Source organism: Alosa alosa, chromosome 15 (genome assembly GCF_017589495.1).
Source record: "Alosa alosa isolate M-15738 ecotype Scorff River chromosome 15, AALO_Geno_1.1, whole genome shotgun sequence".
Classification (NCBI taxonomy): Eukaryota; Metazoa; Chordata; class Actinopteri; order Clupeiformes; family Clupeidae; genus Alosa; species Alosa alosa.
In genome coordinates, this window is record NC_063203.1 from 21,488,122 (window position 1) to 21,515,944 (window position 27,823).

Sequence of the window (27,823 nt, forward strand, 5' to 3'; positions counted from 1 at the left end):
GAAGCGACCCAGATCTGTCAGACAGCACTTCCTGGAAAGGTACAATTTTCTTTAGAAAGGTATGAAAATTTATTATCAGATTAAAACACATTTTAAAATGTAATGAAAGAAGGGTCTAAATATTACAGAACATATTTACATAGCATTTTTACAGATGAAAACAAACAAAAGGTGACAAACAAATATATCAGAGGATTGCACATCCACCATTAATTTTACAGGCGAAAATGAACATTGGCATGTGACATAATACTATAGTTTTAACAAAGAAAACAAAACACTTAAAGTCCAGAGTTAAAGTCAAAATTTCACAATTTCTGTGCATCAGCATGCCCTGTGACCAAATCGCGGTACTTTGGTACCTAAGGTACTTTGATATGATGTCTATTAAATATACCAGACGATTGGGAGAAATGCAAGGAAAAACAAGGCCTTTCTAAGGTCCTAACAAACTTTGGGTAACTAACCATTTGATCGAAAGTAGAAACAGTACATATGATGGGACAAAACATGCTGACCAGCATTGATTGGAAAACAAATCCTCTCCGCTTCAGCTACACTTATTTAACATAAAAAGGACTTTGGCTTTCCTGTGATTGATGTATGTTGCATCAGCTGATTCAAACTTGCATTCCTTAAGTGTAAAAATCAACTATAAAAAGGTGAAATATGGCAGGACCATTATGCTAAAATTGTAAAATTTGGTGTATAAAAAGAGTACCTTTTTTTTTTACCTTGGCCACAAATGGACATACAAAAATTACACAAATCTTCACGTTCAGTCAACAATGTGTTTTTAAAAAGGTACATAAAACAAATAGTAAAAGGTGGCTGGTGGCTGTAAAGTGTTCACAGTAAAAAAGAAGAAGTCCCAGATGTGTTCGCCTCCTATACTCTCCAACACAATGAAAATGCGAAAGGCGAGTGCGGTTTGAAGCTCAATTATGTCAGACGGTAATGGGAGGGAATATGTGAAACTGGGACAGGTAGTATAGGAGTTCAGTTGGCGTCCATTTTCTTCTCGGCCATCTGGAGCAGCAGCTCGGAGTAGCGCTCGAGCAGAGCCACGGCACGCTGGTCCCTCAGCTGGCGACCGGGGGAGTCCTCCGGGAGCGGAGGTAGAGGAGGAGACGAGGGGGTGAAGACCGAGTCCAGCTCGCTCCGCACCCCAGCAAAGGCGTCCTGGAGAACAGACAGCATCTGGGCCTGCTGGTCAGGAAGCTCGTTGTGGGAACAGAGCTGTGGAGGTGGGGGGCATAGGAAGATATAGATATTTACTTCATTTATCCCAGAGCAGAGGGAAATTAATTACTGTGTTGCAGTAGAAATGTGAACACATTTACAAAACGTACATCTTTACACAAACATACACAGACAGCGTTATTCATCAAAAGTTAGATTTATCGCTCCACTTAAAAGTTTACCTACAGCAGTTTTACATAAGTAATGTTAATATTTCTTGTCAATGTCCATCATTGTTGAAGTGCAACGTTCCCTTTAAAGTTGGGGTACAAAATAAACCACATGCAGAGTCCAATTTCTTGGTTTCTAGTTTCCTGATTGATCAATATTGAGAACTAAACACCCTGAGGAGAATTTGCACCTCTGGAAGGAAACCTTTCCTCAGATATAGTTTCTACATCTGTAAAGGTTAATCAGAATGTATAAGTCAACTGCTCCCCCCCCTCCCCTCCCCCCTAGTTCTGACACTCAAGTTAACACCACACAGTGCATTTCACATGCATGAGTTGACTGGGCACTGAGGGGTGAGGATGAAAGCCTTGTGCTGGTGCTCACCTTGCTGTACAGACTCACAGCTCTCTTCATGGTGTGTCTCAGCTCGTTCACTATCTGGTTGCACGTCTGCAAGTTCACAGACTCCACTGAATCAGCTAGAAGCACAAGAGGGGGAAGAAGACGGAGCCACCAGATTAATAGTCTTCAGCTTACAATGCAATGCAACTCAAAGATAATTTGCTTATTCCCCCAACTATGCCCCTCACCTGAGTCCACTGGACTGGAGCACAATGCTGGGCAGTCCTGGAAAGACAGGTTATCCACAGTGGGAGATGCTGCTGGACCGGAGGGCCGGGAGATGGCCTGCTGCTGCAGCTGGGCCTGGGGGTCTGGTCTTGGGTGCCTCTCGGCAGCTCTGGCCTGAGAGGGCTCTGGGGAGCGACAGGTGGCAGAGGGGAGAGTGGTGGAGGCTCTGGAGCCGAGGGCACCACGGGGGGTCATGCCATCCTCGATGTTGCTGATGCGCTTCCTGCCCTCCTGTCCCAGTGACCGCATCTCGGTCGGCGTGACCAGCGCAGACTGCCGCGGCGCGCCCTCCGGAGCCATCCGCCGCCGGCTCTTCATGGAAGCGGCGGGAGACGGGCGGCCCAGGGAGGGGCAGCAGTCGGAGCCCGACAGGTCCAACCGGAGTGCTGCCCGGGCGCTGTGGTTGCCAGGCAACTGGCCCAAAGAGGACGATGTTCCGGTGGAGGCCATCGGCGTGGAGGGGAGGCTGGCTGACCCGGTCTCAGAGGTGAAGGCAGCGATGGTCAAAGAGGATGCAAGAGGAGGAGGAAGAGAGGTAGGGGGCAGGTTCTCCTTAAAGTCCCCGTGCTCCACACTCAGGTCCTGGAAGGAAGGAGCCCTGGGGCCCGAGGCTTTGGCTGGCGGGATGGGCTCCTCCGTTAGGGGGGTCCTGCCGGGGGCCTCTGCCGGATTGCCAGAGCGGGACACCTTGGCACGGAAGCTGGTGGTGGTGCTCATGTAGCTCTGAGAGGAGCGTAGTCCCGCGTCCTTCTCCGGCGCCAGGTGGCTGGGTTTGGGAGACGGGCCGCTGCCTGGGTTCTGCCCCGGTGTGGTGGCCACATTCTCAATGTTGGACTGGGAGAACAGGGCCTTGTCTGTTACCTCTGCAGGGGTAGAAAAGACATGTTTTGCAAACAACTCGGAGAAGAAAGGAGAAGATAGTAGACGTGACTGTGCCCTATCAGATTGGATGATTGGTTGTCACTGCTCATGCCTGATTGGTCAATCTGCATGGTGGATGGCACCCACAACACTTCCCCGGACCCCACTGGTAAATAGACACAATAGACCAGCCACTTAACCCTCACCCTAAGAGGAACTGTGAATGGGAAATTATGAACAGGGTGCAAACCAATCACATAAAAACTCAACACAAAGGTGCATGAGAAAGAAAGAAAGAAAGAAAGAAAGAAAGAAAGAAAGAAAGACCCAAAACCAGTGTCCCCTGATTTGATCATATTGTGCAGCACCATGAAAACCCCAGTTGCCTGTGCGCACAAACACAAACACACACACACACACACACACACACCTCCCAGGGTGCTAGTCCACCCAATGCCAGCTATGCTGTGGCGACTCTGCAGAGGCCGCGGGCGCCGTAGGTTGGGTGCCGAGTGCTGCTTCCTGGGCACCGGGGGCCGAGACTTCACCAACTTCACAGCTTCAGCTTCACAGCCAGCGGCATTCAATTTCAAACAGTTAAAACCAGTGTTAACACACAACTAAGCCAGCGAAGAAACAGGAACCGAGACCCATCCAGCAGCGGCAGCGGTTCTCAACCGCTCCCCAACCCTAGATATGCAGTTAATGCCTACTCCAGGGAAACCCGATTAAAGTCAGGGGAATTAAAGGCATACTGCACTCGATTAGACTCATAAGCAGCAGTCCTGATTATCCAAACATACCCGTTTTGGCCAAGTCCAGCATATTGAGCTGGGGGAGATGACAATCTGGGAGTAATAACAGGTCTTGGTGGTCGTTTACATTTGAATTTGGTGCTTGGTCCATTTGTGATCCAATTTCCCAAGACACATTTTAAAACATTTAAGTCTAAAGGGGGGGTCAATGACAACACTAAATATCGACCAAAGACAACAACCTTAACGGTGTCGGACCTCAACATGAAATCTTTAAGTCAACCAGTGAGACTTCAGAGTTTAGTTGTTGTTGCTATACAGTAGGAGCAGTGCCTCTGTCAGCTGTAACTATACCCAGGAAGTTCTGAGTCTCAGAGTAACAGGCTAACCATATTCTTACCACCTTGATGACAACAACCACATCCTGAGAAATACAGTCACAGACACATACCGAGACCTTCTATTTTGACGTACCGTTCAAGGTGAGGTGTATGTTCTCTCTGAACTGAAGAGAAAAACAACACCGCCCACAAAAGCCAACTGTTGCCTGAAGTGAGTCAGACCAAGCCTACTTCACCTCAGACAAGAAGGTTACTATGGGTAGTGATCACAAGTAACAGAGACAGAGACAGACAGAGAGACACAGACAGAGAGAGAGACAGACAGATAGACACAGAGACAGACAGACAAATGAAGCCATGACTCACCTCGGCTCTTGCCCTCCTCAGCCAGCGTGGGAGGCTCAACAGCACTCTCACCAGCCTGCTGAATCTTCATAGAGACCTGAGCACAGCCAACAAAGACAAACTTTAACTTGCATGCAACTTGGCATAAGATGCCATTTAAAGGAACCATTTTTGCCTGTAGTTGTAAAATCTTAAGAGGAAATTTGCATTGTACATTGTTTGTCCCAGTCCAAATGTGTTAAAATGGCCTTTATTGACAGCCCCTTAGCACCCTAATCCCTGCTGAAGGCCAATGAATGCCTCCACATTGAAAACCACACACACACACACACACACTGTCTCTAGCACAGCACCACCTAGTGGCAAGTAAATCAGTGACCAGGGTCCAAGTGAGCTGCTCTTACCTGGGGGATGGGGTGAGTAGGGGCAGATGGGGCAGTGGGGCTGCTTCCAGGAGAGGCCTCCTCGGTGATGCTGGGGGGCAGTGCAGCAGGCCGGGGGGCAGACGCACCACAGCCTACGCCTCTGAGAAGGGCAGAGAGAAGACGGGTGAACATTGTCAGTGAGGGTTTGTGTGCAAGCGGAAAAGTTACACAATCAATTCTGATGTTAAATATGGTGCTTATTTCACCAAAGATATGGTGCTTATTTCACATGGTCAAAGAGCGGTCTGTGTCTGTTATCAAGGTTAAGTTTGGTGATAAAAACTTCTTTCAGTCTTCATATTTATGGACATATGAGACGTGGACTACAGTAAAATTCTGACAGAAATTTGTGCCATCCATTGTAGCGTAGGGAATCCATTTCTAATGCTAAAGATGAACATGTGCAGCTGCGGGGTGGGTGTGTGTGCGTGTGTGCGTGTCAGACTGACCGCAGGCGGTTCTGGAAGCGAGACAGGAAACGTGTGGAGATGCTCAGACGCGGGTTGAGGAAGTTGCTGTCAGATGCCGGCTGCAGACTGCGAGGGTCTGTGTCAAACTTCTCAGCTTTAGGGGCACACAGACAGACACACACACACACATTGAGGCACAAAGTCAAAAGAGATGCCAACCATCACCCATACCAAGTTTGCAGAAGGGTATATTCATAAAGGCGTATTTGACTCACTGACCTCAGCTGACTGATAAATGAGTAAGCAGGGATACTGATGGACACAAACGGCGTCATATACACCCTGAAGAATATCACCCAGTATGGCGAACACATTGACGCATCACAGCTAGAGGCTTTCATTGCGAATTCTTGTGTACATGTGTCTACTTCTGTGTTCATGATGATTTCTGAACGTTGATGAAAATGCACTGTGTACTAGGGCCAGTGTTTCCCATACATTGACTTATTTGTGGCAGCGCACCACAATATCAACATTGACCACCACACAACTTTCCCAGGTTGTACTAAATTGTGCTTAAAAGGTGCCATGTGTAAGAATTGAGGTATAAATATCCAAAAAATGAGCTACACACATCAAAAGAATGAGAAGAAATTAGGGCGATGTTGTCATTTAAAAAATGACAAGGCATAGTGCTGCAGAGATATCAACCTGAATTAGCATGCTAAATTACTAGCCACAGCCCGACAGGTGTCATAATACCAGTTTCGCCATGGGAGGCGGTGTCACGGGCAACATAACCACCAGCCAAACTGCAATACACGTGTCTCGGTTGTTACTCTACGGTAGACCAACTCACTTTCTGGAGGTATACTGCCCCCATCTTTTATGGAATGTGGAGTATGAATTGATTTTTTGGCGGACATTACACATGGCACCTTTAAATCTGGTTAGCATCATAACCACGCTGTGCTAATTTGTTAAAAACTGTTATATTCAAGTTAATTCTGCAAACCAACCACCACAAATGGAATTTAATTCTGTGGGAAACACTGAGCGCTCAGGGTTCCCTCACCAAGCGAAATCCCCTGACTTTCCCAATGACCTTTAACGGACCGAGCATTCAAAAACCAGCTACAGTATTACAAGAAGCATGTTAACATTCAAAATTTTGTTGGTTTTCATTCCAAATAATACTTTGCTACAACCAAATTCCATGACTTGGCCGACTTTCCATGTCTGGAATAGACCGATATCCCAGAAATTCCATAGACCTTGGTTGCCCTGAGGACTGTTCCTTCTACCATTACTTGAGGGTGGTGACAATCCACTATGCGCAAAGTGAAGAGATTAGGAGGTCTCGGGAGGAGGCGGCAGTGGTGTAAGCTCACCATCGCTGGACAGGCTGTTGGCCAGTGTGTCAAAATGCTGGCGCAAGAGTGTCTCTGGCTCTTCCTCCTCCTCTTCCTCCACGCCGGAGCTGCCCGTGGAGCTCACCTGGCTCAGGGAGTCTGTGTCTGCTGTGGATGAGGAAGAGGAAGAGGAGGAAGAAGAGGAGGAGGAAGATGTAGAGGAGAGAAGATATTGGGAATGATTAAGAGAACAGAGACATAAGCAGAGAATTAAAAAAAAAAAAAAAAAAAAAAAAAAAAACACACACACTGTTTAGACACATAGGTGGACAGGTCACTGCAGAAAGTGATGCTACTTCTACCCAAGTTGTTGACAATTACCAAATCTGAAGGTTGATCAAGACAGTTTGTGGTGGTCACCACATGTCTCTTGAGCGTTACAAAATAGAACAAACTAACGTCTTAGGACTACATTCACTTTAACCTATGCTCTTTAGGTGGAGATGGCGCTAAGGTGAGACATTGTTGCGTGAGGAGGACTCACGATCCATCGCTGGCTCCTGATTGGACCCCCGGCTCTCCGTTGAGCCCACGCAACAGGCACTGTCTGGACTAAGCTCCTCTCCCACCTCACATAAAGCTTTCACGTCAAAGTCCCTGAGGAAAGAGACACACACACACACACGTTATAGTCTACTGCATATGGGTCACATACAATGAGGCACAGTATACAATTCATGGTTTCCCTCCTTTACAAATACTGGTGCTTGAGACACTAGGAAACGCATGCTGCAGTACACAGACACTCAGTCTGATTGCATATTGATTACGCCATAACTGTGTGTGTGCTGACAGCGTGTCCATGCAGCAGTGGACAACACGCTGACGTGGTGCAGGTGGTTATGAGAGAGCGAGAATGAGCAGAGTTGGACATTCCAGTTCCAGAAAGAAAGTCCTGCCATATATTCTTTCTACTTGTGCACTTAACACAGGTGATATCACTAATTATCTGATCTACCTGGCTGCTAATTAGGATGAGCTGGTTTACTAAATGGTTGGATCAAATACTTGGCAGGACTTTTACTTTCTGAACCCGGGATGTCTGCCTCTGAGAATGAGGGAGAGAAAGAGAAAGAGACAATGACAATGAATGAATGAATGAGAGAGAGAGAGAATGAAAGTGAATGAGTGTGTATGCAAGTACATATGCGCATGTGCGTACAAAGAGGATGCGAGGTGTGTGTGAGTGAGTGAGTGAGTGAGTGAGTGAGTGAGTGAGTGACTGCCCATCTTACCCGTCTCCCCCTGTTGACAGTGCTGTGCTGTTGGCCGGGTACAGGATGTAGTCGTTCCTGTCCAGAGAGTCGCGTCCAGGGCCAAACAGATCCCCCGCAGCCGGCAGTGGCAGGTAGCCAGGTCTTGGAAAACCCGCCTCAAAGTGACCGCTTGAGCTCTGCACCAACACACACACACGTGTGAAAATGTAGTTTCCCCCCACCTCTCTGGTAACCTGTAGTATCCAGTCCCAGGATACCCAGACAGACAGACAGACAGACAGACAGACAGACAGACAGACAGACAGACAGAGAGAGAGAGTGCGGCAGATCTTGTTTCCGTGGCTACAAGCGTAAAGATGCACCACGTTCACCTGTGGCCGCAGGCGCCAGACTGGCTGGCAGGGATAGAGGTGCTGACTCGCCGCCGCTTTGCTGCAGTAGAGCCCAAAGACAGAGGGAGACAGAGAGAAAGAGAAAGAGAAAGAGGGGGCTTTGCCCTTCATCCATCCTCTCAGTTTCTCCTCTCGCTAGCTGGCAAGCGCTACCACACACACACACACGAGCCAGCCACACACACACACACACCCCTCCCTCACACACACACACACACACACACTTTAACTCTTGTTCAGCCTTCCTATCCAGACTTCTTGCACTGCAGTGGCAGGGACATCCCATCCTGCTCCCCCCCTCCTCCTTTGCCAAAATTCAGTGCCAGTTCCCCTTTAAGTTTATACCATTCAGATTCTGAGATCATCCCTCTGACACACACACCCTGTGCAGCATGTGACAGAGAGAGCGCTCGTGAGTGAAGTTGTGCTGTGTGTGTATAAAGTGAGTCACCCAAATCAGACTCATGGGACCAAGTGTGGGGGATTTAACCCTTAAAGGAGTACCGTCACACCGGTGTGACGGGAATGTTGGGAAATGAACGTTCTAAAGAATATCTGGGTTCATTGAATTCAACATAGAATTTTAGAACCTTCAATTGTTGTGGAACTTAGAATGTTCAAAAACCTACACCTTTAAGGGTTAAATGAAGCTGAAACAGCAGCGGTCAGTGAGTCCTGGTGGGAGTCGGGAGGGCGAGGGAAGTGACTAACGGTGGACACACGGAACATAATAACGCTCAGAGGTAGACTCAGTAAGGAGTCACAGGAAGATGCTTTTTTCCCCCTAATAAAAAAGGAAGGAAGGAAAGGAGTGATGACCAATAGACCAAAACATCAAAACGTAAAATAGAGTCCATTTGGAAAGTTGTTAGACCCCTTACAAATGTTCAGACCTATTCAAGTTTTCAGTATCACCATATAATGGATTCAACACACTCCAAAGAGTTCAGTGTTTTTTTTTTTTTTTTTTTTTTCTAAAAAGAGAAGTCTGAAGTAGGGCTGCACAGTATTGGAAAAAAAAGAACATATATTGTGATATTTTTCTACCATATATTGCGATAGGTCTGATTAACCTATCCTACCTAACCTAACTTATTAACTGTTGGCAAGAATACAGTGGTCTTCCAGAGTATGGCTCGTTAATTCTATCGTCGTCATGGAAAATGACAAACGATTCATTTGATTAATTTTTCTTCAGCTGCAAAAGCTGTAGCATGATTTGCAATTTGAATTTAAGTCATCAATGTGACCCCTGAACATGCACACATCGCAATGACGGATGCTAAAACGATATATCGTACAGCCCTAGTCTGAAGCATAAGCATAAAATGTGGACAACTTGAACAGGTCTGAAAAATCTTCGAATGCATCTTACTACAAAGTCTCACACGAACACGAACACACAGTCATGTACACAGAGACACATCCAATCACAGACCCTCAAAAACTAATATTTCATCATGCAACAAACACACACAGCCACATCAGCACTCTAACCCACCTTCTCATTCTCGTCCTCCTCCTCTGGCTCCTCCTCTTCCTCCTCCTCCTCCTCGTCCATGAGGCTGTCCAGGCTCTGGGGGTGGAAGTGGGAGTCGTCGGCCTCCTCCTCGGCGTCTCCTCCCCCGTCGGCTCTCTGGGGGCTGGGCGTGAGGGCCAGCTGCAGGCTGCGCGTCTCCAGGAGAGAGCGGATGGCCTGGGGGTCCGACTGCTCGGCCCAGCGGCCCCGTGGCTGGTAGGGGCCCAATGCAGAGGGGGCGACGGCGGCAGCAGCGGTGGTGCCAGCAGAAGCAGCAGGGCCTGGCGCACCAGCAGAGCTCACTGCAGCCTTGGGGACAGCAGAGGAGGGAGAGGTTGGCAGAGATTTTAAATGATACTTTACTACAACAAAGGAATGACAAAATGGCAATCAATTAATATGTGCAAAATCCTCGAGCGAGCGAGCGAGAGAGAGAGGCAATAGAGGGTTGAGGAGTGTTCAAGCTTGTTCACACGTTTGATTACTTTCCCATATTTGCAGGAGTGTTTTCTCACCAGTTTGCGAGCCCACATGGGTAATCTGCCATTGGTCTGCAGCAGCAGCGGGTCAGCAACCTCTGGAACACAAGCAGTGATGGCCAACAGTTCAATAAAAATCACTAACACTGCAGCTAAATAATGACCCCCACCAAGGTTGTTATATAGGTGCCATTTGTCGATCTCTAAGCAGGATTATGCAAAACCCTCCGGGCTGATTTCCATTGATCTTGGAGAACGGACTACTTTTTGGTTCCAGATCCAAACCAACTTTCCGGTTCCAAACCGATTTATCTTTGATCGAAATGCTCCGAACGATTCAACATCTGGAAGGTGTACCAGAACAGAGCTGGCTCTCTGCTGGTGGAAAAGGCCTATCTGTGGCCTGATAGGCGTCTCGTTAGAGCGTTTTCCCTGCACTCACCCGGATTTGTGTCAACCCTAGCTGGGGTGCGTGGCTCTTCTTCACACAAGGCCGTATCATCCTCTTCCTCACCCTTCTCCTGGGCTATATCCGGCACTGCTGGCACAGTGATGTAGGTCTCCCTCCTACACACACACACACACACACACCTCTCTTGACCACCTGTATTCGTCCATCCAGTATATCACACAAGAATAAAAAGCCCAGTCTTTAAGAGCAAACTCCCAATTATTTAACATGATTAATCAATGATTTTGGAAACATCCATTTTCTAAATTTTAAAAATGAACAGTGAATTGAATTGGAAAAAGAAAAAATAATCTGTATAGATTGATAATGTTTTTTCGTAATTGTTGGAAGTAATAATTGACAATTGATCAATTAATTTTATTAATTGCTCTAACTACAAATGTAAAACAAGGTATAATACTTTTTTTTTTTTTACATGAACCAGCCACTTGAAAATCTGCAGAGGAGGAAACTAAGCAGACTGTGAAACTAATTATTCCCCTTTCTCCCATTCAGCTCATTTGCTAGCAAAACTGTTCAGTGGCGGGGGATCAGTTGGGTGATCTGCAGTAAACACTTTTTTTTTGTCTTTCTTTTTTTAAATGGTGCTAAGCATTCTGCAGTACTGCGTTGAAGCAGCTTAACGATGGCCTCAAGCATGGACTCACTGGGCATGTCTGTTTACCCCTCTCCTCCACCCCTTGAAAGCTATCCAAGTATGAGCACATTCTACTAGTTCCAAATCACAGACATCACATAGAACAGGGGTTTTCAACCAGTGGTCCGTGAGGACATTGCTGGTGGTCCCTGACCATGGATTCAGTAGTGTCGTTGCAATGTGGGAATCAGTATTTTTATTCAGTGGTGGTCCTGGGGTTGCGTAATTAGTCAGAATGGTGGTCCCTGGTTCACAATCAGTTGAAAACCCCTGACATAGAAAAATCAGCAAAGTCCAGATGACTAAAAGATGGAAAGCATGACTCTTCTACAAAATGACTGGTCAAAAAAAACAAAAACCCTAATAGGGGTTCAAGTTCAAGGGGCCCTGTTCGTTTAGCTCAATCTAAACACTGTGTCCCGGCAGGATGCGCTTAATCTGGATATACAAACACAAGGAGACTAAACGAAGGGCCTGCCACAGATCAACTGATACTGGGAGAAAAACACATTGCTGTCTGTGTCTGACCGGAGCATATGCTGTTGACTGGCAGCACTGGCGTTCCGAAGGCCTGCCCTCTCCCTTTTCTCCGCCAGCCTCTTCCTCATGGAGTTGGTCATCTGAGAGTCCAAGCGCCACAGAAACACACAGCTAAACACACACACAAAAAAACACATTTATCAAATGTTACGGTCAGACTTCCATTGGCTTTCACATACACACAAATCACGCACAGTTTATGTCCAGTTGATCCAGTGATGCCACTGATTGATTAGTGTACTGGATTACATTCTGAAGTGTATTGGAAACATGTATTGATTGCATTCTGACGTGCATTGCAGACGTGTATTGGATTACATTATGAAGAGGGAGGGAATGTAAACCAAAGAATTTGAGTCATGCAGTCTCCCTCACCTGTCACCAGATACCGTGATGAGGTACCTGCAGTCCTGGCTGAACCTCATGCCCGTCACGATTTCTGAGAGAGAACGAATAAATGAATGAATGAATGAATGAATGAGAAAGAAAGAAATGATTTGTTTACTTGCCCATCTCTACTGATTCTTCAGGAGTAGACAGTGTTGAAAAAGCCCCTGTTGGTGTGGGAGGACACACACACACACACACACGAAAAGAGGGGCATACCAGAGTGCCCAAACAGGCTGGCCACACACTCTCCAGACTCATAGTCAAAGATGCTGATGTTCTTGTCAGAGCAGCTGGTGGCCAGGTAGACTCCAGAAGGATCCATCTGGACCTGTGGAGGGAGGGAGATACGGTTTCTATGGACACCATCAGCACCAGTGCTCTAGAGATCAGTGGGACCACACCAACAGTGAGGGTACACAAGCCAAAGTAGACAGAAAAAAATAGAACTACTCACACACACAGGCTGGGTACCAAACTCTTACCAAAAACTTTAATTGCACTGACCACATTAAGTCAGTACACCAAGGATTCGCTTCATGTTAAAGCAGCCAGTGCCAAATTTCAGTAAGCTAAAGGAGGAGAAGGAATCTGGGAGAGACTAAACCACTACAGGTGCAATACATGTTTGGCCACTATGTCTTGCACTCTTCCCAGTTTTGTTTTTCTTTTTAAAGAAGCACAGTGTCTGTTGTTCCGCATGTCTTTCCAAATATAAAATTGTTTTTGAACTTGGTAGCTCTACCAATTTCACTGGTCAAGAGCTGCTGGCTAGTGTTACAGATTCAGACAAAGTAAAGTACTGAAAAGGCCCCGGCCATGGCGCGACTGGCTGGGGCACCTGCACTGTACGCCGGCGACCCGAGTTCAATTCCCGACCCGTGGTCCTTTCCGGATCCTACCCTGACTCTTCCTCTCGCTTCCTGTCATATCTCATTAAAAGGCATAAAAAGCCCCAAAAAATATACTAAAAAAAATAAGAGTACAGTTGTGTACCATTATGGAACACACCAAGTACTGGTAGCAATATTAGTTCAAATATAAAAGGCACCTAACCAATGTTCCTTCTATTTTTTTTTTCAGCACTGAGCAAATATTTTGTTTTCTGAGCACACATTTCAGCACTGTGAGCAATTCGCAACCATGCGACCTGCCGAAAACGACCACGAACCTGCGTTAGCCATAGGGAATTCAAAGAGATGACAGCTAATGCATCAATATGTCTAAAAAAGGTTGATATTTATTCAATATCATTTATAATGGTTGGACATTTTAATGATGGTGTTTTACTGGTCAGTTTAGTTGAACTTAAAGGATCTTTGATTGAACTTCAGTAAGGTTTAGAGCGGTTATATTGTGTGTGTGTGTGTGGCACACACACACACACACACACACACACACACACACACACACACACACACACACACACACACACACACACAACACACATACAGCTCAAAATAAATAAGGGAATACTTTCTCATAGGAGTATAGCATCAAGGTTATCAAATTTGTAAGCTATTGGTCTGGCCAGTTACGTAACAGAGGGGGTTGTGAATCAGTTTCACCTGCTTTGGCGTCAAAGTTAACAACAGGTGCACTAGAGGGGCAACAATGAGACGACCCCCAAAACAGGAATGGTTTTACAGGTGGTGGCAATTTTTATCCTTCTTGAATGATTTTTCACAAGTTTCACATTTGGGTAGGGTCAGTGTCATTACTGGTAGCATAAGCCAGTACCTGGAGCCTACAAAGGTTGCACAGGTAGTCCAACTCCTCCAGAATGGCACACCAATACGTTCCATTGCCAGGACTTCTGTGTCTCCCAGCGCAGTCTCAAAAGGAGTTGCTTTAAGAGAGCTGGGCAGTGTGGTAGAAGATCCTTTACCCAGCAGCAGGGCCAGTATCTGCTCCTTTGTGCAAGGAGGAACAGTAGGAGCCCTGCCAGAGCCCTACAAAATGACCTCCAGCAGGCCGCTGGTGTGAATATCTCTGACCACACGATCAGAAACAGACTTCACGAGGGTGGCCTGAGGGCCCGATGGCCTCTAGAGGGACCTGTGCTCCCTGCCCAGCACTGTGAAGCTCAATTGCCATAGAATACAAAATTGGCAGGTCCGCCATTAGCGCCCTGTGCTTTTCACAGATGAGAGCAGGTTCACCCTGAACACGTGACAGACGTGAAAGGGTCTGGAGATGTTGTGGAGAATGTTATGCTGCATGATTCAGCATGACCGATTTGGTGGTGGGACAGTAATGGTCTGTGGAGGCATATCCTTGGAGGGACACAGAGACCTCTATGGGCAAAACAACGGCACCCTCACTGCTCTTAGGTATCGGGATGAATCTTCAGACCCATTGTCTGACCCTGTACTGGTGCAGAGGCCCCTGGTGTTCCCCCTGGTGCACAACAATGGCCGGCCACATGTGGCGAGAGTGTGCAGGCAGTTCCTGGAGGATGAAGGCATTGATACCATTGACTGTCCCCCACACTCCCCTGACTTAAACCCAGTAGAACACCTCTTGGACATTGTGTTTTGGTCCATCCAACACCGGCAGGTTGCACCACAGACGGTCAAGGAGCTCAATGATGGTCGTGTCCACATCTGGGAGCAGACCCCCAGGACACCATCCGCCGTCTCATTGTCCAGCATGTGGGGTCCATACGAACTACTGAGTACCATTTTGAGTTGCTGCAATGAAATTTAGGCAAAATGGACAAACTTGTCGCATCATTTTTCACTTTTTTCATTGATTTTCGTGGGGGTCTTTGAATTCAGCCCTCTGTAGGTTGATAATTTTCATTACCAAAAAATAATGTGCCATCCTTTACCAAGTACACATTACATACAGTCCATATCAGTATATATATCCAGCATGAGTTTTTTTCCCCATTGAGATCTGATGTTTTTTCAAAGTGTTCCTTTAATTTTTTTGAGTAGTGTATATTACACAAATGCTAACTGGCTAATGCCAGTGCTTAGCAATAACTATAGGCCTATTAAATTGACATGGTGTCATTTTTCCTAAAGGTAGCCTATATAAACAATTTTATAACTGGAGTGGTTTGCAACAAACTAGGCTACAAAACATGTCATTTTTGTATTTCACTGAGGGAGATAGGCCTATCTGGCTATGTGGCTCATCTTGTCAGGTGCGGTAGGTGACGCTTCAGTAAAGCAGCCACTCCTTTAAGTCTGCTTAACATTAAAGGTTGTATCAGCGATTTCAAGCACAAAAAAGGCCCAAACATAAATTATCAAAATTCATCTAAATCTTTCCTAACAATCCGCTAGCTGCCTACCATAAGCAGGCCGTCAAAAAAACATGTCTCTGTAGGCAGCCTAGGCTCCAAGATCTGTAGGCCTACACAAAAACAATTGCTACCAGCAACCACTCAAAGCCAAAATAAACTGTTCCAACCAATAACAGACAAGATGCGTGTTTAGGAGAGTTTTGCTGATACAACCTTTAAGCACCATCTGAAGTAAACATTACCATTTTGTTAATGTTTAGCACATGGTCTGCGTAGATAGATAGATGGATACTTTATTGATCCCCAAGGGGAAATTCAAGGCGTAGAACTTGGTAATGGCATTAAGGATGTTTTCTGCAGGGCATCCTGAAAGCTGAATGATTCCAGAAAAAACTGTCTTGTAACTGAAATCAGTTTGCTTCCGAAACGTAATGTAAAGCACAAGCATCTTGCCATATGATCGTGTATCTTGAACTGATAACATGGACATGTTGGTGTTAAAGGAGAATTCCGGTGTGATATTGACCTAAAGTATGTTGAAACATGATACCGAGTGTGAACGTATGTCTCATAGCCCATCTCGGCTTGTCCCCTGCACTCAAAATCTGGCTAGTTAGCCCGATGCTACCAACAGCTTTTTCAATGGTGGTGCTTGACTTCGAGACTAACCATGCAAATAAATCACTGTTTTACACCATTTACGAGGCTCAATGTATCTCCGCACTTCATTGGTAGACTTCCGAGGGCCCTGACATTTAAAACGAGACATTGAGAACTTTGAAAAAGTTACTACTGGGAGAAACTGGAATCCATGCATTTTCCACTGAATTATTTTTGGAATCTGATCCCTTATCATACCTGTTCATTCTTACTTCGTCATTTCGACTTATCATTGACTAAATTCAAGATGGCTGCAAACGCTACACCATTGAAGATACTGTCTGTATAAATCGTCTTGTAAGTAAACTACCAGTGCTTTTTCAAAGTTCTCAATGTCTCGTTTTAAATGTCAGGGCCCTCGGAAGTCTACCAATGAAGTGTGGAGATCCATTGAGCCTCGTAAATGGTGTAAAACAGTGATTTATTTGCATGGCTAGCCCAATGCCGAAGCACCACCATTGAAAAAGCTGTTGGTAGCATCGGCTAACTAGCGCCAGATTTTGGAGTGGGCTATGAGAGACATACGTTCACACTCGGCATCATGTTTCAACACACTTTAGGTCAATATCACACCAGAATTCTCTTTTAATTGCTAGCATCACATTGTCGATTAATCACTCTGAATTAGTCTCTCTCGGGCTTCATTAGTTTCGGGGAGAATTTGATCGATAGAGTTCCCATGTCTAAGTCTTCATGTTTTCAATACCTCTACATGGACTTTATGTGTCAGATAACGCTTTAGGTAATCAAGCTTCCACTCAGACCAAATTTTCACACAAACGAACTCTCCTTTCGCTTTTGCCTCCGAGCAGAATTTGCAGATCACGCCACTCCTTTCATAAATATGTCTGAAAGTTTTTTCCTACCTGGACCATCTTTTGTGTCAGATTGGAGTATTTCACCACTCATGTTTAAACGTTAGGCAGACATTTTTCTGTAGCATCTGCTCGCCATGGTAGCCTACTACATAACTGGAGCAGGGCCTGCCTAGAGTAGCCTAAATTATACTTTGTATGTAAACATTCTAACTTACATCCGGCTTAGTTGTCAGACATGTCAGTATTTTAAATGTTTATTACCTAGCCTATATCGCCTTTGAGGCTCAGATTTTTAATCCCTGAAAAAAAATTGTTTGTGCAGTCTGAAAAATCTATTGCGCGGCCACTTCGACTGGTTTGCGCGCACGCAGCTTAGAGGGAACATTGCACTCTTAACACACACAGCTTACCTTCAGCAGAGTGCCTTCTTCACTAAGGGAGCCCTTGAAGCACCTCATCATTTTGCCACTCTTGATGTTGTATACTCTGAACACAGGACACAGATACAACACAAACATGTTCCTTCACCGAGTGGGCTGTCTGACAAAACTTTGATCAATCAAACAGTTTACCTAAACATTTCAGATACAACCAATCAATCGAACAGTCTACCTTAACATTTCAGATACAACCAATCAATCGAACAGTCTACCTTAACATTTCAGATACAACCAATCAATCCATCCACCTTCACAATCCTAATCATTTGAGCTGAAGAGTAAGAGTCACACACACACACACACACACACCTGACGTTGCGGTCCTGGCAGGCGATGGCTGCCTGACCGCCTGTGGCGTCTAGGTCCATGTCGTAGAGGGTGGTTTTCTCTGCCACGTAGTGCGACCGGGAAAAGGACAGGCCCTCTGCTGTCTGCAGGCCAGGAGCACACAACCAAACTTGGGTCACCCTTCACCTGGATAGTCCGCCCAACGACTACAGACACTCAGATTATCAACAAACTCTCTGATCAGTTCTGTTAACTATTTATGATTAAGGTTAGGGGATGTATTTGGTTAAAGGCACACAATACAAGGTTTTCACCTTTATGAAGCCAATTTGATAGTAAACGAACTTGTAATAGGCAAATCGTTCACCTAGCATAGCTATACAGCATAGACGTAGCGAGTCCCTACCGAGAAAACCAGCCATGCAACTTCCAAGAGTGGCGCCTTGCCAAACCTCGCGAGAATCATGAAACATTACCTTGTCAATAGATATAGCTCTTTGGAGATGGATTAACAACAGGCAAAACTTTCACCTCCACAAAAAAAGCATTTGCATTGTGTACAGGGCGGGATAAGTCGCGAGAAGTTTGCTATTTACAATAGCAGAGTAACATATAAAACACATCACGACTCTAGAGGGAGCTCAACACTCACTAAAAATACCTAAACCTGTACACTTTCATGTAAATTGGCGATAACGATGCCTATTCAGTGACTTCTGCCGCCATTCATTTTATTAAAGCTCCAAAAATTCCAACTTGTTTAAACGTTTAAATGACTGGATCCACTGCTGGGACGTCTAATCTGCTATAATCCTAGTAGCTCACTTCTTTTCACCAGCACCACACACACCTACCTGCTCGGCTGTGCGAAAATAGATGCTCTTATCAGCCCCACAGCTCACCATGTTCACATCTGAACGGTCACCTACACACACACACACACAGTAAAAGGAAGTCTTGTGTTACTAAAGCCTCAGATCATACAGGAACTGACAGAGGTGAAAGAATATGGGCTGTTTTCAGCTACACTGTGACCAATCAGGAGTAAGGTCATGGCCTCAAGGGGAATATGGAGGTTTTGGACAATGGATGCATTTTCAGTCTTCCACTTTTACTCCCTTTGTATATGACAGAGATGAAGGGGAAAGTAGAAGGGAGGGACACACACACACACACACACACACACACACACACACACACACACACACACACACACACACACACACACACACACACACACACACACACACACACACACACACACACACACACACACCTGAAAACTTAATGGCAGTGATGGAGGCAGAGTGGTCGTAGACAGTCTGCTCCAGGTTGTAATTGTTCTCCACGTTGAAGATGTGGATGAGACGGTCACGACTGGCCGATGCGAGCAGACGAAGACCTGATACACACACACGCACAGACACACTCACATGAGTACAAGCTGACCTCATTCACTGACAAACAGTGAAATTGTTTAAAACCTTTATACATGGCATGGTCAGGTCACACTCACAGGTTTACCCATCAAATAGGTTTATCAATAAACAGCAGAACAAGGGTAAGAAAACCTGACATACATAAGATTTAAAAAGACATTTAAAATATTTAAAGCAAATCTGTTTAGTGTTATGCTATAGTTATTAGGTCTGTCCACTTCACATGACAGGGGGATTACAATTTGGCAATCCGTCATTGGTCAGTGGCATCACAAAAACAGGGCTCTGAAGAGGCCAGTGGACACATACCAGTTTCCATGGGAGAGAACTCCAGACACAGCACCTCGGAGTCATGGGCCACAATCTTGGCGATCTCGTCTAGAAACTGCAGCTCAAAGATCCTGGGGAGAGATAAGGCTGACACTTCAGCTAGTGTGTGAACAGGCAGAGGAAACCAGGTTCACAAAACTTCAGAGGGTGCTTGCATGACCACACCACAAAACATTTGTAAGGAAAAACAGTTGCTGTAAAGAACAGAAGTGTGTCAATAATACTAGTGAAATATAATTGAGTGTGAGTGTGAGTGTTGGGTTGGGTACCCATCACATTTTAACCAATATCGTTACCGGTGCCGGTGCCTGAGGTTCGGTGTCGGTATTCAGCGGTACTTTTTCCGGTTCCTTAACCTTACTGAATCCGTAACACCTTGTTTGTAAAAGTTGCAAAAAACTCAATTCATACATTGAGAATGTTTTTTTGTTTTGTTTTTTTTAACACATACAAACATATAAACAGTGGATAGTGAATTTATTTAAACAGACTCAAACATAGAACAAATGATTACTTCATTAGGGTTATGTGATAAGGCCATGTTCATGAAAAAGGCAATTCATCCCCTTTTGTATGCGTTTTAATGCAATTTAAGAGTAGGTTATTATCCCCTGCTTCCCAGTTCTATGTTTGTTTTAGTTACTTAGTTTCAGTCGGTCTCTAACAGGCGTGCGTAGTAGGCTAGTTTAAATGAGTTTGGTCGTTTGGTTATTCTTTGACAAATAAAACATACCATGCCAACGTGAATTTGAACTTAAATGGTGGTTAAATTGATTAAATGGTGCATATTAAGTTCGCCATAATAACTTTCGCTTTTGAGACAGACATAACGTTGCACTCATGAGCTCAGCTGGTGCACTCTGCTCCTGATGCACATGAAAGTACCGAAATTTGGCACCGTTCGATTTCACGTGAACCAATGCTCGGTAATACAGACCTAATTCGGTCAGTACTGGTAAAGGAACAGTGTTTGGTCCCCAACCTAGTGTGTGTGTGTGTGTGTGCGTGTGTGCGCGGCTGCGCGCGTCCCCCCTCACCGCAGGCTGCCATTACGGTCTCCAGCAGCGAGGTGCTGGCCGTCTGGACTGATGCCCAGAACCCTTATCCCGGACTTCCCGTCCAGAGAGCCCCCTTCAGCCCGCTCCCCCTCCGACTGCAGATGCTGGGTGTCCTCCCCCACATACACGATCCTCATCAGGTCCTGACCACACACACACAAAATTGCATTGCATGCATTTACATTGCATCAAAAATGTCATTATTGCTAATTTTAGCAGACACCTGACCCAAAACCACCTACAGAACGTATTACACCAGCATGTGTATGTGTGTGTGTGTGGCCAAGTGCAATATACTGCATGTCCTAACAAGGAAGCACACAAGAGCAGATAAATAACTCCCAGGCATGCCATACTCTCAGATCTGCTGTCGTCATCAATCACGTCAGCTCGCTGACAGCTGGGCGCTTATTCTCCCAGTGAAGCAGGACGGGTCCTTGACTATTCCACACACAGGCACACTGGAGGGCATCTAACTTTTTATGGATCAAACGTGTTGAGACATGGATGCCAGAGTGTGTGTGTGTGTGTGTGTGTGTGTGTATTTCATGCCTACATACCGGTGACACTGAAAACGTGTGTATGTAGACGTGTGGCTAATATAGCTAGTCTAGTGCTGCTTCAGAAGGTTGCAGCACAGGTTAGTGTGTGTGTCTTACATGGTTGTAGAGGTTGGTTTGTGTGTGGGTGTGTGTGTATGATATTTATATTTCTCTCCCTCCCTCTCTTACCTGACTATAGAGGTTGCGGTGCAGGCTGGTGAGCAGGCCCGAGCCCTGGGTCTGTGTGGAACCCTGCTGGGGGTCGAGGTGCCACAGGCGGATGGTGTTATCAGACGAGCAGGTGAGGAAGGAGCTGGGGGGCAGACAGGCTGCATGTGGGGCTTCCACCTCAGGGTACGTCTGTGCACACACACACACAAAATTCCATTTTGTTAGACATTATGGAATTTCAGAACTTCAATAATAATACTATGGCACTACCACTTTCAAATAGGAGGGTTCCAAACTTCTTCATAAATCCCAAGGCAGGGGAACATGGTACTAAAAATTCTTTCCCAATTCTATTCCTCATCTACCTTGGAAATCCAGAGTTCTTGCAAGAGCACAATTTGAATTTGCTCAGCGAGTCACTCTGGCAATCAGTAATGATGCTCATTACCCATGCTGTTGGAGCCAAGCTGCACCAATCACCAGAGGTGAGCTAAACAGATGACGACAACGCTGTGAAATGCTGAGTTCGGAATCAGTCCGTAAACATTGGTCCACTTGTGTGCAGTGACATTTTCAAATGCATGCTTGGTGCCGCCCCTCAAGTTGGGCCATTTTCATTACTCATTGCCAGACCCTAAATCTTTCTAGATTTGGGTCTGGATTTCCAGGCTATTCCCCATCCAGATCTGGAGCAGAACTCACCTCCACACTCCACACGCAGCCGCTGTGGTAGAGGGCCGAGTACACCTTCCCCACGTTCCTGATGTCGTGCACGTCCCACACGTACACGCTGTGGTCGTTATACACACAGGTCAGGTGCCGAGCGACAGGGTCATAAGTCAAGGCCAGCGTGTCTGGGTACTCTGCGCTGAGGTCTGTGGTGAACAAGTGCCTGGAGAGGGGGGTGGCAAAATGAAAACTGTCAACAACCTATAAGAAGTTAAACAAAATTATTTAGACACACAAAGTCGGAGGGCATCTGAGTGCAAGAGAAAGAGGACCCGTCCTTACTGCCAGATTTAAAAACACAATCAGTTAAATTGTTCCATAAAAACAAAATAAGATAGAGAACCACAGAGCCCAAAATAGCTATGAGTCATCCAATAAACTCACTGAGGTCATTTTACAAATCACAAGTTCTGGCTCTTGGCTAGTGCACATGTCTGTGTGCTGAAGCAGCCTGTAGGCTCATGTGACATCCACTTGCAGAAAGGGTTTGTGTGTTTGGATTGTCAGTGTACGAATCCACATGTGGCCACAAACGCAGTCTCACTCATCTTTGCTGAACGCCCTGTGAAAAAGTCCACTCTGCGTCAGTGTGTGTTCTTACCCTGGCTGGACGCCCTGTGAGATGTCCACTCTACAGGGTGTGTGTGTGTTTCTTACCCTGGCTGGACGCCCTGTGAGATGTCCACTCCGAGTCTGTGTGGGCGGTGCAAGGTGGTGATGAAGTGCAGGTCTTGAGGGCGGAACACTCTCACCATCCCGTCAGCACAGCCGCAGAACACATAGTTCTCACTCACAGACAGACACCGTGCCGAAGAGGTCTGTGTGTGTGTGTGTGTGTGTGTGAGAGAGAGGTAAACACCCAGTTAGCAATCATTTCTGGACAGTGGGAGTTGAGATAATAGTTGCTGACAGTGAGAGTAAAGATAATATTCTCTGACATTTGGAGAATATTATCTTTAACCATTCTATGACTAACACTAACAAAAAACCTGATGACAATCTTCCACCAGTCTTCCACCCCACCTAGATTACAGCCTGATCTGGGTCACAATCAGACAACAATTGAAGAACAATAAGCATGTCATCATTTTTAATCCCTAAATCCCAGTTTTAAAAACAACAACAACCAAACAAACAAAACATGCTCTGTTGTCAGCCAGAAAGATACATTTGGAACAAGCTGAATAAAGTTCTGTGGCAGAGGAGAGCTTGGTGATAAACCTACGGGTGATAAACCTGCTGAAGTTAAACCTGTTGGTGTGCCAAGCCTGCCAATCCTATACCTGCTCTGGTTAAACCTGCAGGTGCTGACCTTTGTGGTGGTGAACCAACCTACCTTGAGGTCAACCCACGCCTCCAGCTGCCTCTTGCTGTTGAACAGGCACAGCAGGCCTGTGTGGGTGATGCAGTAGGCACTGCCCGCCATGGCACCGCGGCCGCATGTCAGGCCGCAGAACGTGCTGTTTCGCTGCTCTCCCAGCAAGCCTGAGCGGCCAATCAGGGGCACCGTGCTGTTCACCTAGGGGTGGGCGCAGGACACCTACCGAGTGAGTTTGGCCTAGAGCACTTGAGTGACATTATCTGAGGCCAATAGCATGGGCTGGAATAAATTGAAATTGAGGCGCATTTTGGCATAGTACCCGTCTCTCTTTGGAAGCGTCCAGGTACCAGAATTTGACATGTCTGTTGCCGGCGGTGACAAAGTAGCTGTTGTCCTCGGAGAAGGAGACAGACAGCACTCTACTGGAAACCTTGTTTGATGCAATAACAGTCCCCTTCTGCAGACGACAGACAAGACACACAGGTGATATTATGCAACCTTACGAGACTTCAGTAAACACTCCTCAGACACTCTTAGGACACTGATCAATACAGAAGATTACAATGACTTCAGAAGCACTCACATGATAACTCAGAAGCACTCACAGGATAAGAACAAAGAATACAGGTAGTCACTCCTGCAGGATATTGAGGTCAGGCTAACTAACCACTCATTCTTTCACAGTTATACAATTACACACCATCTCTCTTTTTTGCCTGCTTTTTAAATCATCCAATTAATTTTGTTAGAACAATTTTTTTTTTTTTTTTAACAGATCTCAGGTCAAAACGATGCATGCAGATTAAAATAAATTGGGAATTACACATACTCCATTCATCCACGCCAATAGTTCTCCCTGATAGGCTGGGCAAATGTCATGTGACACGTATATCCACCACTCACCCTCCACTCCCACACGTTGACGGTCTGGTCGTGCTGGTATCCCACGGAGACGATGTAGCTGCCGTTGGCAGAGAAGGCCACGCAGGCCACACCATACTTGTGGCACTGGACCTCCGCCACCTGTGCACGCTCTGCCACGTCCCACACGCGCACACACGGCATGTGCCCACTCTGAGAGAGAGACAGAGAGAGGATTCTCAAAATAAGAACAGAGATGGGGGGGGGCAGTTAAGGAACGTGTCAGGGCAGGACGTTTTTGACTGAGTCATATGAGGCCGGCCACACCTACAAACACACAAACACAATCCTGAAGTCAACACAGTCCCTTGTTGGCAACACTCTGTTGGCAGCCAGTATGTAGGTCAGGAAGTTAAGTCTGACACATCACCTGCTTATTTCTGCACATCAGCCCTGCTGCAAAGCAACACTTTGTTTACTTCTGCAGACGACCAAGGCAGGAGAGAGGGAGAGTGGGGGAGGGTATCCCGGAGACTCATTCCAGGCTCAGTCCACCCATGAGCAGAGCACACAAGTACATGTGTTTACAAACTCAATTTAAGAGGCTTTACACTTGTCGTACTCTGAGACGAGATTACGTAAAGGGATTAGAAGGGGGACCATGCATGTCGCTTGTCATACAACACCAGCATGGCAACAAATATATCTGTCTCATAGGCCACACTGCGTGTGTGTGGTTTTAAAGAGCTGCACGTTGGTACAACAACTTCCCCCTCCACCAACCCTCCTCGCCATGGCAACGTCTGCAGACCACATCAGAACACAACAACAACTGGTAGCCTAGCGCCCTGGGCCACAACTGCGACCCGCGGCTGTTCAGGGAGAGAGAGGGAGAGGGAGAGGGAGAGGGAGAGGGAGAGGGAGAGAGAGAGAGAGAGAGAGAGAGAGAGAGAGAGAGAGAGAGAGAGAGAGAGAGAGAGAGAGAGAGAGAGAGAGAGAGAGGGAGAGGGAGAGCACTTATCCTCCCGTAACTCACTCGGGTCGCCATCACCCACACGGCTCGTGTTTGAAGACGTGCGTACATGTTGACCTCAGACAATCAATCACTGAGAAACACTCGTCTCCCCTCCTGTAGAAACTCGAGGAAGAACATGCATGTGGGGCTTCTCTTTTTTAAAAGACACTTACCTCCCCCTTTCTGCAGATTTAGGAATGATTCCAAGTGCTTACCTCACCGGTGACCAGATATTTTCCATCCTGAGAAAAGGCCAAGGCAGAGAAGGTTTTCCTGGGTAACACACACACACACAAACCTTAATATTAAAGGCTGTAATCTGGCATCTGAATAAAAAAAAAGCATGGCACTCACTCATTTTGTGGACATTTCAAAATATAGCCCCCACATGCAAAAAGCCTGGGAGAATCTTAATATTACTCTTTGTGTGACAAGAAGTAATAGGCAGTGAATTCCTTACGATGGCTGCCAAGATAACCTTCCCTATGACCTGGTACAGCTGGCAGCTATTTATTTTCAAAACCCATGAGTGTAAACGTGTGTTTACAGGATCCTGGGAAAGAGGCTGATTGGACTAGCATCATTCATAGTGCTGCAGTTACTTTTTAATGAATAGGTCTTAAAAAAGAGCAAAGGTGGCAACCATAGAATTACATAAGTAACCATTAGACCTGTGGATTGAGACATGCACACATACCTGGATGTATTGAGAATGTGACTCTGCTTATTCTTCTTTGGATGCAGGATAACTACAACGCATCTGTGATTTAGATAAGATAAAATCAAACGTGTTTAGCATACCAGTAATCGTTTTCATGCAGTCTCAAAAGCAGCTTCAACTTCTTCTGCAAAGCTGAAGTTAGGCAGAGAGGTGTTATTACCCTGCTGGATAGGCGACCAGACCAGTGTTGGGATCGCAGGCCAAACCGCTACTGCTAGATGTAGTGATGCCGAGGACTTTCTCCAGGACCACCTAAAATGACAAGTCACACTTAGCAAGGCTGCTCTACACAAATGCTCCACATTAAGTCTTATCATTCTGCCTTGTTGGTTTTGTTTGACGCTCGCCTCATTCACCCTTGCTTATTGTAATATCTCGGTTTACACGGACAATTCGGAGACCGCCCGGCATCCTCAACAGTGAAGAAGCAACAAGCAGGTGCAGCAAAAGCTGCGCCAGAAATACACAGGAAATCTGAGCTCCGTGTTGGACGGGAAACCCATCTGTGACCCACCTGCGGCTCAAAACTACTTATGTGCGTCCTTTTTGCAAATTCAGGTCGTATTAGGCCCCTGTCATCTAACAAGCCTGGCAGGGTCGGAGAGGTTACAATGTCAAGCAAAATCGAAGAGGCTGGCCTAGGCCTAAACAAGCAAGGAAAAAAAAAAAAATTGAGGCATCGTGGTCTTTCGATGCTTATTTATGACTTATTTGTTTTCGTAGACTCTTTGTCCTAAATAATGGATTAGCCAACAGGTAACAGACACCAGCTGGATAACAAATTTTGTTCTGACTGTAAATACAGAATGAAGAAGCAATGGATTTTACAAGGCCAAACAAACCAAACGTTATGACTAATTTGCGGCTAACACCGGCCTAAATTCAATGGGCACAGTGTTCATTAACACAATTGTGAGATGCATGTTCTTTTGCATGCAAAATTACTTGAACCACGTGAACATAGCTTTAAAAAATGTCGGGAAGTACACTCTAGTGTCACTTCCATCTCCTTGTTCTGGCTTTGAAGTAGTTTAGTCAGCGTTTTTACAAAAAAAAAATGAAGTTACATACCCGATTATGTATATTTCTTCTGTGAGACTGGCGGACTTTCCGTCTCAAATTTGTAACGTTACTTGATGCCGCGTTGAGACTGTTTGCCTTTTTCACTGTGCAGGTAAAACTGCCTCCCCCAAACTGCGATGTTTCCGCCATGGTTTCTGTGCGGACACAAACAAGACTAAAGTTCGAAATGTCTAGTTGGTCCAACGATAGTGGCCAATGTCCTCACACACTCGCACTTCTTCAGGACAACGTATTGTTTCGTGCGAGGAAAGAGAGGTTAGCATTTGCTAACGGTTTAAAATCATTAACTGTTATGGATATCTGACGCTAGCGGGTTTGACTGCCGAAAGATAGCTTGATTCCAGTTGCCTTCAACACAAAACAATCGTCCAACTGAAATTCGCAACTGGAAACTCTTCAGTAGACGTGGTAGCTCAACAGGAAACGATATCGAAATTGTGAGCTCCGGAAACTAAATATGCAGTTGGATCTGCCGATAATTGTGTTACGTTGGTGCGAAAATAACTTTCAACAGCGTCCGATTTTTTCCTTATCCTTAAAACTCGTCGGGAAACTACGGCAAGTCAAGGGACGGGTAGACGAAAGTTCGGCCGTCAGCAAGCGGCACACATTTTCAAACATACACCGCCCTCTGTGATTGCGTGATTTCTGCATAATTACAGAAATCCCGCCCCAATGTTCGATTCTCATTGGACAATTTCTGAGGATTTGCAACAGCTGTAATTTCGGTTGATTCTGTCAAACATATGATGTCATTTTATTTTTGTTATTTACATGCACATTCTTAACAGATTCTGTTCAATCAACAAGTGATGACCTATTTCTAACTTGCATAATAACTGAAATTACAACTAAC

General features: G+C 45.8%; 1 protein-coding gene across 3 annotated transcripts; it reads right to left on the reverse strand.

Annotated features, from left to right (window-relative positions):
- Positions 1-45: 45 nt before the first annotated feature.
- wdr62 (WD repeat domain 62) lies at positions 46-27,578 on the reverse strand. 3 transcript variants are annotated; one of them, XM_048264317.1, is made up of 32 exons: positions 26,956-27,578; positions 26,045-26,136; positions 25,861-25,923; positions 25,379-25,436; positions 24,191-24,361; positions 23,607-23,744; positions 23,303-23,485; positions 22,624-22,784; positions 21,940-22,129; positions 21,256-21,426; positions 20,504-20,667; positions 19,446-19,537; positions 18,974-19,099; positions 18,552-18,622; positions 17,719-17,840; positions 17,380-17,455; positions 12,455-12,566; positions 12,224-12,287; positions 11,837-11,959; positions 10,642-10,766; positions 10,236-10,297; positions 9,703-10,029; positions 7,828-7,985; positions 7,077-7,189; positions 6,572-6,697; positions 5,220-5,334; positions 4,750-4,870; positions 4,367-4,442; positions 3,335-3,469; positions 2,004-2,906; positions 1,798-1,892; positions 46-1,239 (listed from the first exon to the last, which is right to left on the reverse strand). In XM_048264317.1, exons 1-32 carry the CDS (start codon positions 27,094-27,096, stop codon positions 1,000-1,002), a joined length of 4,914 nt encoding a protein of 1,637 aa, XP_048120274.1. In that variant the 5' UTR covers positions 27,097-27,578; the 3' UTR covers positions 46-999. The 3 variants fall into 3 exon arrangements, with proteins under 3 accessions (XP_048120274.1, XP_048120273.1, XP_048120276.1); XM_048264316.1 differs by having other exon boundaries at positions 6,572-6,700; positions 26,956-27,577; XM_048264319.1 differs by lacking the exon at positions 3,335-3,469 and having other exon boundaries at positions 6,572-6,700; positions 26,956-27,577.
- Between the last annotated feature and the right edge of the window lie 245 nt (positions 27,579-27,823).